This window comes from Ursus arctos, chromosome X, assembly GCF_023065955.2.
Source record: "Ursus arctos isolate Adak ecotype North America chromosome X, UrsArc2.0, whole genome shotgun sequence".
Classification (NCBI taxonomy): Eukaryota; Metazoa; Chordata; class Mammalia; order Carnivora; family Ursidae; genus Ursus; species Ursus arctos.
Window position 1 is genome coordinate 10,182,409 of NC_079873.1, and position 17,966 is coordinate 10,200,374.

The following is a 17,966-nucleotide window of genomic DNA, read 5'->3' on the forward strand; positions in this document are numbered from 1 at the left end:
TTCACTAGGAAAACATGATGATGTTAATTGTTCTGCTCTTTCTTTCAGAAAAAGCTATACATTTGCAAGAGGAGCTCACAGCTATTAATTCAAAAAAGGAAGAACTTAATCATTCTGTTAATCGTGTCAAAGAGCTTGAGGTAATTGTTAAGCCTATTGTTTTGAAATGCACATTAAGACAGTGTGTGAAACTTCAGTTTTAGTCCTACGTAATTTATCTTCAGTTATCCTCTTGATGTGTTTGCACTATTTTTTCCGTGACTAAGAAGGTGGTGGCTGCACTTTGTTCATTCGCCAGTTCTTTATTTCAATCTTAGTCTCCTAGGGAAGCATAAGAAGAGGATGTCTTTTGAGGCCTAGAGTACTGCCCGAATCCTGTCTGTCTCCCTTTCTGCTTATGTGCCTTTGGGCAAGTTCTCTGACTCAGATTCCTTACCTGTAGACTGGGGTGTTGCCTGCATTCCACGGTTGTGCAGGGAATTCAGTGAGCGGCTTGATGTGCGTAGCATGCAGTTTATACAGACTAACTTCTACCTCAGCCTCCTCTCCCTTCCCGTCAGCAGCAGGTAAAAATTCTTGTCATGACGTCAGGATCTTACAGCTTACAACAAAATGAGACGCATTTTTCGCGTGCCGCCGTTACTTTACTTCTGTTACTTTGTGTGTTTGCTATCTGAAGGACAGAACTGGAACTTTAGGTACTTAAAATAAATTTTATCTACAGAACATATTTTTGTAGCTGTAAGGACTTATTTGAGAACTTTACAGGCTGCAAACTTGAGCTCCCTTATACTAAGAAAAGGAAAGCACCCCACAGCATGTTAGGATATCCCACCTTTTTATTTAAAAAAATATATATATATAAATATATATATATGGCTGTAAACTGTGGTTCCTTTGTTGGGCCCTTGGTTGCATCTGGAAAATGGGGCGATGATTAGAAGCACTAGCTTTGCAGGACCGGGTTGTACACGGTAGCAGTTGGATGAACTTGCCTATGCCCCAACTCAAGGGCAAAGGATGGCTTGTACTGCGGCAGTTAGGGTCTCGTTGCGGAGAACCCGACTTCTGTCACGGGGCCTTAGTTTGGTTGTGACACCCAGCTCGGGGCAGCCTGCCAGCTTTCACTTAAGCGGTTCTGTAAAGTCACTGTTCAAATACAAGTTTTCCTGTTTCAATTGCAGCTTGAGTTAGAGTCCGTCAGAGCCCGGTCTTTGGCAATAACAAAGCAAAACCACCTGCTGAATGAAAAGGTAAAAGAGATGAGTGACTATTCGCTACTGAAAGAAGGGAAACTGGAGCTCCAGGCACAAAACAAATTACTTCAACAACAACTGGAAGAGACTAGAAATGAAAACTTGCGTCTCCTAAACCGTAGGTCTTTTTTTCTGGTTGGCATGGCTTTGTAACTGATACTAGGTTAGTATTCTGAAACTGCTTTGTCCTATAAGGGAAGGTTCAATCGGGAAGATTTTATTAAGTTAAGATTCTTGAATCGAAGTTACTTTGTTTTTGCTTGCTGCTGCGTGATTGTGTCACTAAGAAAAACATTTTTAACTGGATAAATCTGTCCTTCTGGATGGTACCCATCTCCCTTTGCCCTCTGACCCCTCTGGGCTGGTGGTGTTTAGCCAGTTGGGGACACACTCAAGCGCTTGGAGGGAGGGAAGAGTGAAGTCATGGTGATTGTGATCCCTTCTCCCTCTCCTCCTTGCGGAGTGGCCCTGGGCTGGCCCCGTGCCTCAGCAAAGCGAGATCCCAGTACTTGGGGGCTGGCACCTCACCAGCACCCTGCGCCTGCTCGCTTTATCCAGTTCTGGGAATGCCCCCCTTCCTGACCCTCTAGGCCTGAGGACTGGTAACAGCATGGCCTCAGTACTAGCCCAGGGAACTACACCATCCTTCATGGCTACCCTGTGTAAGTCTCTCTTTATTAAAAGGTCTTCCGATGACCCGAACTGGGGACACCATCTGCTTTCTGCCTGGACTGTACGTGCCACTGACAGATGCACAGGTTGGATTGGACCTAGGAGCAGTCACTGGCAGGCTTTGACAGAGCGTTCTTTCTGTGCCTCTGCATAGTAGAGGAGAGAGGCAGGCAGTCACATTAATTTGAGGATTTGAAAGAATTCTTTTACTGGGAGTAGAATTCTGAAGAGTGGTAAAGTTTGCAATTACATGCACTAAATTCTTCTGTTCTGAAATTGGTGATTCAGGACTGCTCTTAGTCCATTTAATAAAACTAATATTAATTGTGTGCGTACAAAGAAAGGGAAGAACCCTCTAAAGCCTCTTTAGCTGCTTTTGTTAAGTGAACTTAGAAAACTTCAGGTTGGTAATGACCAGGCTTTTTTACCTTTATAGATACAGCTCAGCCATCTCCTGAGCTGGTGATTTTTCAGAAAGAACTAAAGAAAGCAGAAAACGCTATTGCATTTGAGCATAAGGAGTTCAAAAGCCACAAGCAGGCTCTGCAAAAACAGCTGCAGAGTGAAGTGAGTATTGCTCTGGGCTCATCCAAGGGTTAGGGCAGTGCACTTCGTGGGTGTGTAAACTTGGTGTGTGTCACACCAGCATAAATCAGATCTGTTTGAACATCCCCCATGTGCCAGTTACTCCCCCACTATTCTTTCTCATCTGAGAAAATTCTCGAATGATTGTGACATTATATTCATAATAGTAATAAAATTAAGAGGAAAGTAAACTCCCCTAAACACACAGTTTTCCAAGTCCTGATGGTGCCCACTGTTAAAAGTATCTCTTGATTCTCACCCGGCGACTTAACAATACTGACGCTCTCTTTCTGATGTCTGTCTCATGTCCTGGAGTAGCTGCTGTATGAGATGAGTAAAGAAGGAGCTGAAAAACTTTTTAGTGTGTTCTCTTGTTTCGTAGGTATAAAGCTGCTCAGAATTGGCAAAAAAGAGAAGGAGAATGAGCTGGATGACAGAATTGTTCCTTTTGAAATAAGCTGTGATTTGTTTTACATTCATTTCTTTTCCTTCCCTACATCTTTTCAGATTGAACATTCTGCACAGCTGAAGGCCCAGATACTTGATTACAATGACTCTGTAAAGAGGTTAACTGTACAGGTTGCTGATTTGAAATTGCAACTGAAACAGACCCAGACAGGTCAGAGACATTTTAAACGTGTGTGTGTGTGTGTGTGTGTGTGTGTAAGTGTGTAAAGCTTCTGATGTTTGTGAAAATGTAATGATAATTAGTGAATTTTTAGTAATTCTCATAGTAGGGGAGGAGCTATAGAACTATGTGTCACCTGAGAAGTAAAACTTCTATTTTAGAACTACCAACCAGGTCATCCGCTAAAGTGACTTGTTTTCACAGATGCCCCATGGCTCAGGAGAGGTGTGGTGGTGACACAGAAGTCCCCAAATTCATCCCGAACCTAGGCTTTCCTTTTTTGTTTGTTACCCTGCCGCTAAGACCAATCGACTGTTCAGGGGTTTTACGTGTCCCTGGACAGACATGTACACGTGTGCGAGAAGCAAGGCGGCCAGCAAAACGAGCACCGCTGCTAGCGGAGTCTGGAAACGCTCATTGTTTTGGATCCCAGTTGTGAAGTTCGTTGTTTGACCTTGGGCATGCTCTTTTGACCTTCCTTGGGCCTCAGTGTCCTCACTGTAATAGGCTAGGAATGGCGCTGGGCCGCATGAATGAGGGTGAAGCGAGACGGGTGGCAGTATGGCGCCTGGGACACACACAACGCCGAGGAGATGGTTGTTGCTGTCATCTTACTCTGTTTTCACTGCCGTGCGTGACGTCTGCCCCTTCCTCCTTCATAACAACGCACCTTCTCGAGCTGCTTGCAGGTGCAGAGCAAGTTCCTCCGTGTGACCAGTTAACATGCTTTCTCGCTTCTTTCTTTGTTCTGAACCTTCTTCAGTCCCATTTGCACTCTGTCCTGGTCAGGCCCTTGTTCCCTTCTCCCCACACGAGTTTTCCCTTTACTCATTTCTACTCTTGCTTGCTCCTCACTTTCTCTCAATAATTCTGTTTGCCAAACTGCCCACAGCTGAAATTCTGGTGACCTCATATCATGAAAAATAGTTCAAGAAGGTAGAACCTTTTGAACCCCCACAGTGCACATTGCGCGCTTCTGTCCTTGGCGTCATCAAGGAGGCGTTGCAGGCGACGTAGTGGCCACAAATACTGGCTTTGCACTAGGAAATGCAGCGGCTCCCCATCTTGCTCACTGTGTGAGCCGGCCTCAGTGGTCTCAGTCCCCCATCCCCAAAATGGGAGCAGTGAGCGTTCTTAGCCCACAGTGTTGTTGTGACTGCATGTCCTCCTTCCCTTGTCGGAAACTCAGGCCCTACTGCTGTGGCTTGTGGATTTTGCCACGGCCCTGGGGGTTCTGGGCAGCATCCTGCAGTGAAACACATTAACTACTTTGTAATCAAATGGATGAATATTCATGCTAGGTGGAATAAATAAAGATTGTAAATGGGTTTATATTGGTTCAGGTCAAGCTTTTCAACCGAGTGAGTTGAGGTCTGGTTGGGCTTTGCCACCAAATAAATTAGGAATCTATTTTCAGTTTTCAAAGCTTTTTAGATTTCATGATTGTGCATAGTGGATTGTGAAATAATATGCGTTATGAAAGGTACATGTAACCTCTTGATAAATGTTAATAATTACTGTCATGACTGGAGCTTCAGAGACTAATGTGCAGGTTTGTCCTTAATACTTGCTTTCATTTTTGAAAAATCATGATCTCAATCTGTTTTAACTCTGTTCTCAACCTTTTCCCGTCATTTCTCACATGGGCTTCTTGTGACCCGCAGCGGTTGAAAATGAAGTGTACCGCAACCTGAAGCAGTCTCTGATCGATCTTTCCGCCAGCGGACTGCTGAGTGACAAGGTGGTGGTGCCTCGTGATGGGTGTGTAAATGGGGATTTCCTGAAAAATCCTCTCGACCGGGAAACGCTGATGGCGGTTTTACCAAGGATCACAGGTTATCCAAATGCACGTATGGAGAGTAGTTCCCCCGATTCTGACCTTGAGTTCGTAGCCAATACCAAGGCAAGGGTGAAAGAACTAGAGCAAGAGGCCGAACGTTTGGAGAAAGCTTTCCGAAATTACCATCGAAGAGTTAGTCAACTCCCCGCTAAAAGCCTCTTAGCGGCCAAGAGCCCGCCACCCCTGCACTTGCTAGGCACACTCAAAAGCACCACTTCGAGTTCCCCCCAAAGACACACTTGTGCCGAGGACAGAGTTGTCTCCGAGCAGCCTCCGGTGGGCACCCCCGAAGAGGACAAGAGCAGTGCCTCGGAGGCGTGCGTGGGCAGCGCAGCCTCCAGGCCTCTCAGGGGCACTTCCTCCAGACGCCTCTCCTCCACTCCCGTTCCCAAAGCAAAATGGAGCCTCAATGGTGAAATGTATCTGGAAGGTGAGCTGCCGCCAGGAGGGTTGCAGGATGCTCTGGATTTGGAGGGGTCTTTCACCCGAGTAAGAGTGCAGCCCCGGCCGGCAGGAGGGAGCAGGAGCTGAGCCTGGGAACGCCTGAGCCCCAGCACTTGTGTCCTCTCTCTTGACCTGCCTTTCCTGGTTAACAGTGGCGTCTCCTCCACGTTGCGCGGGTGCTGTGGGTGGTGGTGGGGTAGCATCCTATTCTAGCAATTTCCTGGGCACGCAGACATGTGCAGAGTGACAGTGGCTTTCCCTTTACCGCTGGTTAGTTGTATACGTTTTATTGTTACTACTGCAGTTTCATTTAGGGGCTTGAATCGTTAGGTTTGTAGATGATTTATACATCATACTCAGCTGTTTACAAGGATAATAGAATTCATTGTTAGAGTAATAGAATTATTTAGAAACCATGTTGCTGTCTTCTCCTTGCAATTTTTTTTTTTTTAAGATTTTATTTATTTATTCAACAGAGAGAGAGACAGCCAGCGAGAGAGGGAACACAAGCAGGGGGAGTGGGAGAGGAAGAAGCAGGCTCATAGCGGAGGAGCCTGATGTGGGGCTCGATCCCATGACGCCGGGATCACGCCCTGAGCCGAAGGCAGACGCTTAACCGCTGTGCCACCCAGGCGCCCCTTCTCCTTGCAATTTTTAATGGTTAAGCCTTCTGTCCCTTAGGTCTGGGCCGATCCCATGCTGCTGGCCCCAGTCCTTGTCCCAACAGAACACCCCGGCCTTCACCTGCGGAGTCTAGGCACAGCCCTTCCCTCCACCTACTGCCCAGCCCTCCAGAGCAGGCCAGGTAATTCCGCCTTCCTCTCGGCCTCAGCCGGGTCTGCTGAGCTGCACGGGGTCTCAGCCTGGACTCGTTTGGGTTTTCTGTGGCACTATAGAGTTGGTAATCAGATTGTAAGATGACATGTGATCTTTGAGAATCATCTAAATTTCCTGGGGTAGGGGTGGGAAGGAATATTCCTTTCAGCAAATAAGTGATTTCTGCTTGTTTGCCGAACTTGATGTTAGAGTCTACACTGTGGTATCAGTAAACATGTTCATACTTCAAGAGTAGACTGGATTAATGAAGATAAAACCAATGTACAAAATCTGTGAAAACAAATTCAGCTTAAACTTAATTTCACACATCACTAGAAAGTCACATAAAAATATGTTGGCATTTAAATATGAACAAACAAGGTTCTAGTCTCTTTTTGTACTTGAGTATAGTTGATACACGGTGTTAGATTAGTTTCAGGTATATAGCGTCGTGATTTGACTCCATAAGTTATGCTGTGCTCCCCACAAGCGTAGCTTCCATCTGTCACCGTACAACACTATTGAACTGCCATTGACCATATCCCCTATGGTATACCTTTTATTCCCATGGCTTATTCGTTTCATAAGTGGAAACCTGTACGTCCCCTTCCCCTTCACCCATTTTGCTCATCCCCCTGCCCCCTTCCCTCTGGCAACCATCACTTTGTTCTGTGAGATCATGGCCTGAGCTGAAATCAGGAGTCGGATGCTTAACCGACGGAGCCATCCAGGCGCCTCTGTTCATTTGTTTTTTAGACTCCACATGTAAACGACATTACATGGTATTTGTTTTTCTCAGTCTGATTTATTTCACTTAGCATAATACTCTCTAGGTCCATCCGTGTTGTTGCAAGTGGCAAAAATCTCATCCTTTTTTATGGCTGAGTGATATTGCATTGTGTGTGTGTGTGTGTTGCATGTTTTCTTTTCCCATTCATCTATTGATGGACACTTGGGTTGCTTCCATATCTTGGCTATTGTAAATAATGTGCTGTAAACATAAGGGTGCATGTGTCTTTTCAAATCAGTGTTTTCATTTTCTTTGCATAAATACCCAGTAGTGAAATTACTGGATCATATGGTATTTCTGTTTTTAATTTTTTGAGGCACCTCCATACTGTCCACAGTGGCTACACCAGTTTGCATTCCCACCAACAGTGCACGAAGGTTCCTTCTCCACATCCTCGCCAACACTTATTGCTTCTTGTCTTTTTGGTTATAGCCATTCTGACAGGTATCAGGTGATAACTCATTGTGGCTTTAATTTGCATTTCCCTAATGAGTGATGTTGAGCCTCTTTTCATGTGTCTGTTGGCCACCTGTAGGTCTTCTTTGGAAAAATGTCTATTCAGGTTCTCTGGCCATTTTAATCAGATTATTTGTATTGTAGGTGTTGAGTTGTATAAGTTCTTTACATATTTTAGATATTAATGTCTTATGGGATATATCATTTACAAATATCTTCTCCCATTCATCAGGTTGCCTTTTCATTTTGTGATGGTTTCTTTTTGCTGTGCAAAAGCTTTTTATTTTGGTGTAGTCCCAATAGTTTAATTTTGTTTTGTTTCTCTTGCATCAGGAGACCTTTCTAGGAAAATGTTGCCAAGGCCGATGTAAGAGAAATTACTGCCTGGGCTCTCTTCTAGGATTTCTTTGGGTTCGGGTCTCACATTTAGGTCTTTAACCCTTTTGAGTTTATTTTTGTGTATGGTGTAAGGAAGTGGTCTAGTTTCATTGTTTTGCATGTAGCTGTGCAGTTTTCCCAAGACCATTTGTTGAAGAGACTGTCCTTTCCCCACTGTATATTCTTGGCTCCTTTGTTGTAGATTAATTGGCCATATTAGTGTGGGTTTATTTCTGGGCTCTCTGTTCTGTTCCATTGATCTATGTGTCTGGTTTTGTGCCAGTACCATACTGTTTCGATTACTACAGCCTCGTAGTATATCTTGAAATCTGAAATTGTGATACTTCCAGCTTTGTTGTTCTTCCTCAAGATTGCTTTGGCTGTTCGGGGGTCTTTTGTGGTTCCATACACACTTTAGTGTTATTTGTTCTAGTTCTGTGAAAAATGCTGTTGGTATTTTGATAGGGATTGTATTGAATCTGTTGATTGCTTTGGGTAGCAGGGACATTTTAACATTATTACTTCTTCCAATCTGTGAGCATGGAATATCTTGCCATTTGTGTCCTCTTCAATTTCATTCATCAGTGTTTTATAGTTTTCAGAGTATGGGTCTTTCAGCTCCTTAATTAAATTTATTTCTAGGTGTTATTTTTGGTGCAATTGTAAATGAAATTGTTTTTTAAATTTCTCTTTCTGGTACTTCATTATTAGTGTGTAGAAATGCAGCCGATTTCTAGGTGTGAATTTTCTTTTTTTTTTTTTTAGATTTTATTTATTTATTTGACAGAGATAGAGACAGCCAGTGAGAGAGGGAACCCAAGCAGGGGGAGTGGGAGAGGAAGAAGCAGGCTCACAGCAAAGGAGCCTGATGTGGGGCTCGACCCCACAACGCAGGGATCATGCCCTGAGCTGAAGGCAGACGCCCAACCACTGTGCCACCCAGGCGCCCCTGGGTGTGAATTTTCTATCCCACGACTTCCCTGAATCCATTTATTCTAATAGTTTTTTGGTGGAATCTTTCGGTTTTTTATGTATAGGATCATGTCACCTGCAGATAGGGACTTCTTCCTTTCCAGTGTGGATGCCTTTTATTTCTTGTCTGATTGCTGTAGCTAGGGCTTCCAGTACTATGTTGAATAAAAGTGGCAAGAGTGGACATTCTTGTCTTGTTCCTGATCTTTAAAGATTCCAATTTGTAGATCACTGAAATACCTTCTAGATTGGTAGTGGGTCCTGGGATACGATTGCTAGGGCAGGAGGGAGTGGGTGTGTTGAGGAGCTCAGCAGTGGGATTTGAGTCACATGTGGGACCCCTGTTTGTGCCTGGTCCCCATGGCTGGAGATGCTGACTCCTTAGTTCTGGGCTCCAGCATGTTGATTCCGTTACACGTGCAGAGCTGAAAACTGCCACATGTGCCTGTTACGATCCTAAAGCCTGTAATGGTTTTTTATCTCATTCTTTGTTATAATAAAGCCAGGAAGAAAGATAAGACAGGTGTGCTGAGTTAGGGCCCTTTGATGCACATGGGGCTGGTAGTGCAACCTCTGCAGCTGGCATGTGCTGAGGGCGTGCAGAATTCGGTTGTTTCAGAAATGTTTTCTGGTTCTTGAAACAGCCAACTCCTCCTAGGAACAATGTGGTAGTGATGGTAGCACCTATCTCACCGCATGTGGTGTTATGAGGAGTCACTGAGCAAACGGCTTCGAGGGGTGCGTGGTGCATGGAAGGTGCCCCCTGCAGTGTAGCTCTTATTCTCCTTGAGCCCGAGAAAAACTGCTGTTTCGAAAGTATTTTCTTGAGTCCTGAAGGGTTTTCAATCGCCCTGTGCTCTTGGGTTTTATGTTCCTACAACTTGACGTTCTTGAATGTTATTCTTCCAATCTAGTCTTTATCAAAGACAAATGAAGCTTCAGGACAAAAGTGAATTTTCAAATCCGGGCAAGCTACCTTTTAAGGACAATGAGGAATTTGAATCATCTTTTGAATGTAAGTTCAAATATGAGTACTGGTTTTTATAAGCTCAAAAGGTAGGAAGCTTAGTTTTGGTGAAACCTATTCATTGTCATAGAAAACAAAGCAGTTACAGATTAGGACATTTTTATTTTGTAATAAAACCACAAATACAGATATAGTGCCTCATTTTTATATCACGAGGATTTTTGGGGTGCGTTCTGAGTTCCATTTATTAAGCATTTCAGGATAGCTCACAATTTCAAAGTTGGAGCTGAGCCTGTAAGTGAATCCTTAACTCAGTTTACCAAGTTTGGGATTGCCTCAGATTTAAAATAAGTGATTTTTAAAAATTCTTTTTCCCTTTTATGGAACATGAGTACGCTGTTATTTTTATTTAAAGTATACTGATTCCATTGGCTGCCTAAGGTTTCGAAAGCCCATTCTTCAATTAAAGAATGGAGGTAAAATAATACAAGCTTGTGAGTCGAGAATTGGTATCCTGGCTGTGGCCCCACCTCCGAGCCTCCTGCTTAAGTACAAACTAGAGCTGTGGTGCAGACTTCCCTGCGGTGCTTGCCAGCTTGGAAGTCTTTATGTTTGTACATAACCGCCATTTTGCTTCATGAGCTTCATGGCGAGTCTGAAAGTACCATGTTTTGAGCATTTCATGGATAAGGCTTAGTAAATTTTTCAAAATCCTTGTGGCTAAGTTTGTTAAATCATTGATTTCAAATAGAATTCAGATGATTATCAGCAAGCCAGGTGAATTCTTCCACTCGATTCATTTTTCCTTTTGGGTAACCAATGAGATTTTGTAAAGCAATCTAATTCTCGAAAGCGGAAGAGCGCTGGGAGAAGTGAATCCCATGGTCAGGCAGCTCCACTGCAGACTTCCTAGAGTCCTTTAGACAAAGAGCTGGCCCGGTTGCTTTGGCCAAAACGCGAGTGCTTCACGATGAGTTATCCCTACACTGTGCTGCACTCCCTTCTCTTGCCGTCATTCCTGAGGACTCACGGAACACTCGTTTGTACCTCGCATAGATGCAGGGAGCGCGGCGAGGCAGTTTGAAGCAGACGGCCTCCATCCTGCCGGCGACATGCCTTCCGTGGACACTGCCGCGGCCCCCAGACCTGTGTCGTATCACTACCCGAGTAAGTTTTTCTTTGTTTTAATGAACAAAAGAGATTAACGAATTAGTAATATTGTACATTATTTCATTTTCTATGTGCTTCCTCCATGCCTTAAGAAAGTAGGACGAGCACAACCTTTATATATTTCAGTCTTCAGGAAAGCTGGTGACCTTGCAGGAAGACTAGTCATCCGACTTGTCTTGCCGGCCCACCTTGTCTTTCCTCTTGCCTCCTCCAGATGACCCACTTCCCTCCCCAGTGTGGAAGAAAGGTATAGTGGGGAGATTGGAGCTTTGCTCCAGGGCTCAGCCAACATACAGGTCCTTTTGTCCTTGGACCTAAGTGTTGAAGCCTCAAAGTTGAAAGGAAATGCCTCAAGTAAAACTGGCTATTAGGCCTTTCCAGACATTGGGAGAACATCATCCCTAAAACCTACACAAAGCCTCTTATAAACAGTTTCTTGGTTTAAGGCACAGTTGGGAATATGAGCAATTGCTGAAAGAAGCAAGAGATTTTGGGAGGGTTGATTTTTGCTGACTCCAGAGTAAATCAGTCTGGAAAGCCCTCATTCATTGAGGCTTGATCAAGAGCCTTTTCTCTGCTGGGCACTTTCCTCATGGCTGGGCATACAGCAGTGTACCAATCCAGACCCCCCACTTCGTGGAGCTTCTGGTAGAAGAGTCAGACAGTCAGCAGGCCGTCATCGAGGACCTCCCGTGGGATAGATACCATTAGGGACCGTGGCGCCCAAGAGCAGATCTGATGAGCAGCTGTTTGGCAGAGATCTGGGTGAGTAGGGAAGAAAAATAACGCAATAGATTAAGGGAAAGCATCCAAGCAAACAGGTGTTCTGTTTCTTTTACTTTTTTTTTTTTAAAGATTTTATTTATTTATTCGACAGAGATAGAGACAGCCAGCGAGAGAGGGAACACAAGCAGGGGGAGTGGGAGAGGAAGAAGCAGGCTCATAGCGGAGGAGCCTGATGTGGGGCTCGATCCCATGACGCCGGGATCACGCCCTGAGCCGAAGGCAGACGCTTAACCACTGTGCCACCCAGGCGCCCCAGGTGTTCTGTTTCTGACACATAATGTAGATTATAGTAGATGGCCTTTTAAGTGACTATCAAATAGTGTGGTTAGGTTCTGATCATGGAGAAATTCTCTTACATTTGTTGTTTCACCTCTTCATCTGGGTGCAGAGGGAAATGAAAAAGCCCCAGGCTTGATAGCTTTGTGCCAGCGGAAACACTTCTTCTTTTTGTTCTTAATGTCCCAGGCAGTTTCGCCACTCGGCAGCTACAAAGTACACCTCCCAGGGAAGAAGCAGGCCTTTTCTCTTCATCTGTTTAAATTAGCTCCCACACAGCATTCTTACTGTGAGGCCGCTGCTCTGTGTGAGAGCCTGGTACATCGAGGAGTAACCCTCCTCCCCCAGCAGGCAGGAGGCTGTGCCACAGTTATGGAAATGGCCAGCGCCTCCTCTCCTATTAGAACGCCATGACCAGGATTAAGAGAAGACTGTTGCTCCTCTCCTATTAGTAAAACTAACCTTTTGCTAGTGACTTAGGACAGGACACAGTCCCATGGTGAACCTGTGAATTTGTCGTTTCTTAGCATTGCTGGGGAAAGTTGAGGTTATAGGCCAGGGCTGGAGGAGAAAAAGGTCAGCACAGCCATCTGTGGGATTGAGATTGAATTCAGCATGTGAGGTGGGGCGACCTGTGTTGCAAGCTTAGGGAACAAACGATTAAAACATGGTCCTTGGCTGGAAGGAACAGAAGTAGGGAGACAGATGCCTGTGGGTTTTGACAAGGCAGGTACAAAGCACTGTGCGGATACGGTGCTGGAGTAGCCAGTTGTCACTTTAGGAATAAGGAGGACCTCGCAGAGGCGGTGGCATCGAGCTGAGGGCTTGCATAGTAGGTAAGGTGGTGGGGGAGGAAGGGAGCACGGTAGGTTGGGGGGGCCGTGAAAGGAAGGGCATGGCACGAGGCCAGCGCAGCTGTACTCAGCTACCAGCGAGCGTGCTGCTCTGCAGATGGAATGTTTCGAATGTGAAAGGTGTGGTGATAGAGGAAGTCCGTCTGGAAAGAAAAAGGCAGATTGTCAGCCTAAACCACTATGGGTTTGGACTCCCGCAGAGCAGAGAGCGTGCTGAGCAGATCCAGGAAGGGACGGTGCTCACGAAGGTGAAGGTAGGTTGCTTGAAGGCAGAGAGACCGGTGTCACAGGAGCATTGACTGCGTGATTGCAGCTGCCCAGGTAAATGGTGAGAAGGCCCCTCAGTGCAGCAGGAGGAGGAAGAACCTGTAAGCCCTGGTGGCCGAGTGGGCATAGCATGGAAAGAGCATGAATAAGGGGACAGGAATGATGAGTTCCGGTGTGAAGCCAGGGCTGTGGGATCTCCATGTGTTGATGGCAGGAAGTCAGTTAGAAATGAGGGTGTGAGGAAACAGGGAGAGAGGTCGGGCCCAGAGAAGGAGGTGTGGGAAGGGTCAGGGATCAGCCTGGAGAAGGTGGGCAGCGTCAGCGAGCTGGCTAGAAGGGCAGGGGCAGGGGGGGGGCTGGGGCGTCCTGTCTGGGGCAGGAGAGACTGGGACACCTGCATGGGAGCAAGGGGAAGAGCTGGGTAAATGAAGAGGGATGAACGGTTAAGTCTGAGTCCTAAAGCTGGGGGCAGGCTTCTAACCAAACACAGGGCTTGCCTTGGAAAGGGCAGAGGTGAGCAAAGAGTGTAAGAAGCTGCGATTGGGGGGTGTGGGAGGCAGGTAAAGTCATCGTATTAAGGGTGACTTGTCTTCATCTTAGCAAAGTAAAAGGCAGGGTGCAGGGCTAGGAGTGGGTTTGGGGGCTTGAAGATGGAGCAGGTCAAGAGTCCTCTAAGAACCAAGCAGAGTCTTCCTGAGTCTTGGCAAGGGCCCCTGCAGAGCAGTTCCACAATCATTTGAAAAATCCAGTGCTGGAAACTACATGGCCTTTCTTTTCTGTCCCATTAGGCGTAGATCAGAAACAAATGGGAGAACAGAAGGAAGAAGGAGAAATATGGGAAGAGCACATGAAAGAACGCAGACAGAGAGAAGAAAGAAGGCAGAACGAGCGGCAAGAGGCTTTAGAAAGGGAACGGAGAGAACTAGAAAAACTGGATCAAGAGCGGGTAATGCCAAGTACATGCAAATTCTCTGCTCCTTTTCCCCTGGCACACCTCCCGTAAGTACCTTGCTCTCAGGGACATGGGTCCTTAGTGTGTCCCGAAGTCATAGGAGTGGCAGGTGACTTCGTTTGGTTTTGGTTTTTTTTTTTTTTTTTTTTTACCATACAGCATTATTGCAGTATTATTGACTATATTCCCTGTGCAGTACTTCAAATCACTGTAACTTATTTATTTTATCACTGGAAGTTTGTACCTCTTAGTCCCCTTTGTCCATTTCCCCCATTCCTCTACCCACCTCCTCCCTGGCAGCCACCAGTTTGTTCTCTGTATTTGAGTCTGTGTGTTTTGGGTTTGTTGTTTCTTTGTTCGTTTGTTTTGTTTTCTAGATTCCACATGTAATTGAAATCATATGGTATTTGTCTTTCTCTGACTTATTTCACTTAGCATAATGTCCTCTAGGTCCATCGTGTTGTCACAGATGGTAAGATCTCATCCTTTTATGGCTGAGTAATAGTCCATTGTGTGTATACACCACCTCTTCTTTATCCACTCATCTGTGGATGGACACTTGGGCTGCTTCCATATCTTGGCTATTGTAAATAATGCTGCAGTAAACACAGGGGTGTGTGTATCTTTTCAAATTACTGTTTTTGTTTTCTTTGGGTAAATATCCAGTAGTGGAATTACTGGATCATATGGTAATTCTGTTTTTAATTTTTTGAAGACCCGCCATACTGTCCTCCACAGTGGCTGCACCAGCGTGCATTCCCACCAACACTGCACAAGGTTCCTTTTTCTCCACGTCCTCACCAGCACTTGTTGTTGATTGTCTTTTTGATTTTAGCCGTTCTGACAGGTGTGAGGTGATACCTCATTGTGGTTCTGATTTGCATTTTCCTGATGACGAGTGGTGTGGAGCATCTTTTCATGTGTCAGTTGGCCAACTGTGTGTCTTCTTTGGAGAAATGTCTTTTCAGGTCTTCTGCCCATTTTCAATTGGATTGTTTGGGTTTTTGGTGTTATGTAAGTTCTTTATATATTTTGGATATCAGCCCCTCATTTCATGTATCATTTGCAAATATCTTCTCCCACTCAATATGTTGTTTTTTTGTTTTGTTGTTGGTTTCCTTCACTGTGCTAAAGCTCTTTATCTTGATGTAGTCCCAACAGGTTTTTGTTTGTGTTCGGTTTTTTTTGTTGTTGTTGTTTGCTTTTGTTGCCCTTGCCTCAGAAGACATATCTAGAAAAATGTTGCTAAGGCCGATGTCAGAGAAATTACTGCTTGTGCTCTCTTCTAGGATTTTTGTGGTTTCAGGTTGCACACTTAGGTCTTTAATCCATTTTGACCTTATTTTTGTTTAAGAAAGTGGTTCAGTTTTCCCAGTACCACTTACTGAAGAGACTGTCTTTTCCCTGTTTTATATTCTTGCCTCCTTTGTCATAGATCAACTGACCATATAAGCATGGATTTATTTCTGGGCTCTATATTCTGTTCCATTGATCTATGTGTCTATTTTCTGTTTGGATTACTATAGCTTTGTAGTATATCTTGAAATCTGGCATTGTGATACCTCCAGCTTTGTTCTTCTTTTTCAAGATTGCTTTGGCTATTTGGGTCTTTCCAGGTTCCATACAAATTTTATACTAAAGTTTAGTATTAAAATCCTGCTGTAGGCATCCCAGTCTTCTTTGCTTAAGAGCACTGAGAAAGGCTGTATATAACATAGACCTTAGGAGTTTAGCAACAAAGGGGAGCTTTTGCAAGCTTATTTGCACGCATTCTCATCTGGTCCTGGAAACAAGCCATAAAGGAGGTGGGCTTTGCTTTGCTATAGGTCTTCCCATTTCAGCTGGGGTTTAAAGAAGACTTTCAATGTCAGTTAGCTGGGACTAGAGTAACCCAGGGGAAGTGACTGCTGGTCAGCAGTGGCTTCCAGGGGCTCCCCTGCCCTTCTTCTTCCTCTGGTTCTCTTCTGGCCTTCTAGGTCATGATTCTGGTCCCAGGCACATGGGTTACTTTGGCCCCACTTCACACACCTGCTGAGTCTTACCGAAATTCATCTTCTATATGGATGTTCCTTGCACTTTTGGTTAATTTGGTGTAAAGCACAGGACACTTGAGGCAAATTAATCCCTTCCTTCATTGAGATGACCTGCTTGCCCCCCTTTGGTAGTAATGACTTCTATTAAAGAAATAGTTCTTTGGCATGCAGGTTGCTCTTAAAGGATCAAAGTTATATTACTATGCCTTTTTAAACACTTACAAGTTGTTGTAATGTATTTGTGTATTTCCTGTGTTGGCACCTGTCTGTTCCACAGAGGATGATTGAAGAATCATTGAAGATTGAAATGGAAAAAGAGTTAGAAATGAGTGTTGAAGAAATGAAAGACAACTCTGTTTGTGGTGAAAATCCTTTAGAGAAATACATGAAAATTATTCAGCAGGATCAAGACCAGGAGACGGCAGATAAGGTGCTGATGCTGTGGACTGGCCTTCTGGGGAGGGGGGTGCCGAGGGATGCTTTGGTTTGTTTGAAAACCGTAGGACCCAAATCTGCCTTCTCCATTGGAGACAAAAAGGTGGAAGCATAGAAAATCCACAGCTCAGATAGAGCCCTGAGTCTTTTTGGTACATGACACTCTTGACAAAATTTCATCGCTTTGCTTCGGTAATGGTTGAAGAGGTTTTGATTTGTCAAATTTTATAAAAGTTAGGCTGTCTTTCATTTTAAGAACAAGAAAGAAATATAACGAAAGGTCTGTGCATGAATACTGAATGCATTAGTGCTGTCTGAGACCTCGATATTTTACTGAAGTCTCACACACTGTGGGTGTTGAGAATGAGTAGCAGATAGTTTATTTTGATGTGCTTGCTGAATTTCATGTTTAAAAGTCACCTCTTTTTTAGACTCTTAAATTGCATATGTATCTCAGATTAGCCCTTAGAGAAAGCAAAGTGTTGAATAAAATTGATACACATGTAATTTCAAAATTCCTTTTCCCTCTTTGTATCAGAGTTCAAAGAAGGTTGGCAGAGAAGCCTCAGAAGTGGACACACTGCCATCTAGCGAAAAAGACGAAAGGTATGGTTTCCTCAATATGGCGTTCCTACACAGACCATTAAGTTTCTGGTGGGTCAACCAAGGGAAATGTTCAGGTATTTGAGTCTCCCTGTAAGAAATTAGTGAAACAATCAAAATTAGGGACTTCAAAAAAAAAAATCTGTTGCATTTTTCAATTTGTGAAATTGCTTCTGAGAGAAATTGTAAGCAAGGGCAGAAACCCCACAGAGAAAGAATGTGAACATTATAAAGATCCCTGAATAAACTTGACAAGAATTTAGTAAATTAAAATTGTTTTTATCTTTCCCTAATTTAGTTTCACAGGCTTTTCTCATGAAGAACCGGATGACTTTTGGTAACCATATTTGCTGTCCAGCATCTTACCTATATAATGTAACTAAAGGCCTGTGAATTCTCTGTAACAAGACGAAATTCTCAATAAAGATTTTATGTGTAATCCCATGTGATTTTGTTTTTCATAATTTTCTTTGGTATCATAGTATATAAACCAAAAATCATCTAGTCAAGTAACCCCTCTTTAGAATTTTTCCTTTTTAGGCTTTGCATGACACTAGAATGAGTTTTTTTCCTCCCCATTTTTGTCATAGGTTATATTTATTCGAAAACTTCTTGGTCAAGTTTCAGGCCTACATTTTGGAAGTTTCAGCTGCGTTCCTTTCCTCTCCAGAGTTGGGCTACCTCCTGTCAAATAGGAGGCCATCTTCCCCCCCACTCTCCATCTGATCTGTCCCTGAAAATAAGGACACAGGTCTTTCCATCCCAGGTGTTAGAACTAATACAGTA

The 17,966-nt window shown here is 44.3% G+C and overlaps 1 protein-coding gene across 14 annotated transcripts in view; it reads left to right on the forward strand.

Annotated features, from left to right (window-relative positions):
• OFD1 (OFD1 centriole and centriolar satellite protein) overlaps positions 1-17,624 on the forward strand; it is a 56,094-nt gene extending 38,470 nt beyond the window's left edge. For 7 of the 14 annotated variants that reach the window (XM_057310101.1, XM_057310098.1, XM_057310116.1 and 4 more), the window contains 11 exons: positions 49-140; positions 1,185-1,374; positions 2,365-2,495; positions 3,021-3,132; positions 4,806-5,411; positions 6,107-6,230; positions 9,752-9,852; positions 10,861-10,971; positions 13,946-14,103; positions 16,420-16,572; positions 17,116-17,624. In XM_057310101.1, coding sequence (XP_057166084.1) covers positions 49-140; positions 1,185-1,374; positions 2,365-2,495; positions 3,021-3,132; positions 4,806-5,411; positions 6,107-6,230; positions 9,752-9,852; positions 10,861-10,971; positions 13,946-14,103; positions 16,420-16,572; positions 17,116-17,265 — 1,928 coding nt within the window. In that variant the 3' untranslated portion in view covers positions 17,266-17,624. Of the gene's footprint in view, positions 1-48; positions 141-1,184; positions 1,375-2,364; positions 2,496-3,020; positions 3,133-4,805; positions 5,412-6,106; positions 6,231-9,751; positions 9,853-10,860; positions 10,972-11,100; positions 13,145-13,945; positions 14,104-16,419; positions 16,573-17,115 lie in introns of those variants that run through there. The other 7 variants (XM_057310117.1, XM_048213208.2, XM_057310128.1 and 4 more) reach the window with 3 other exon arrangements.
• The last annotated feature ends 342 nt before the right edge of the window (positions 17,625-17,966 follow it).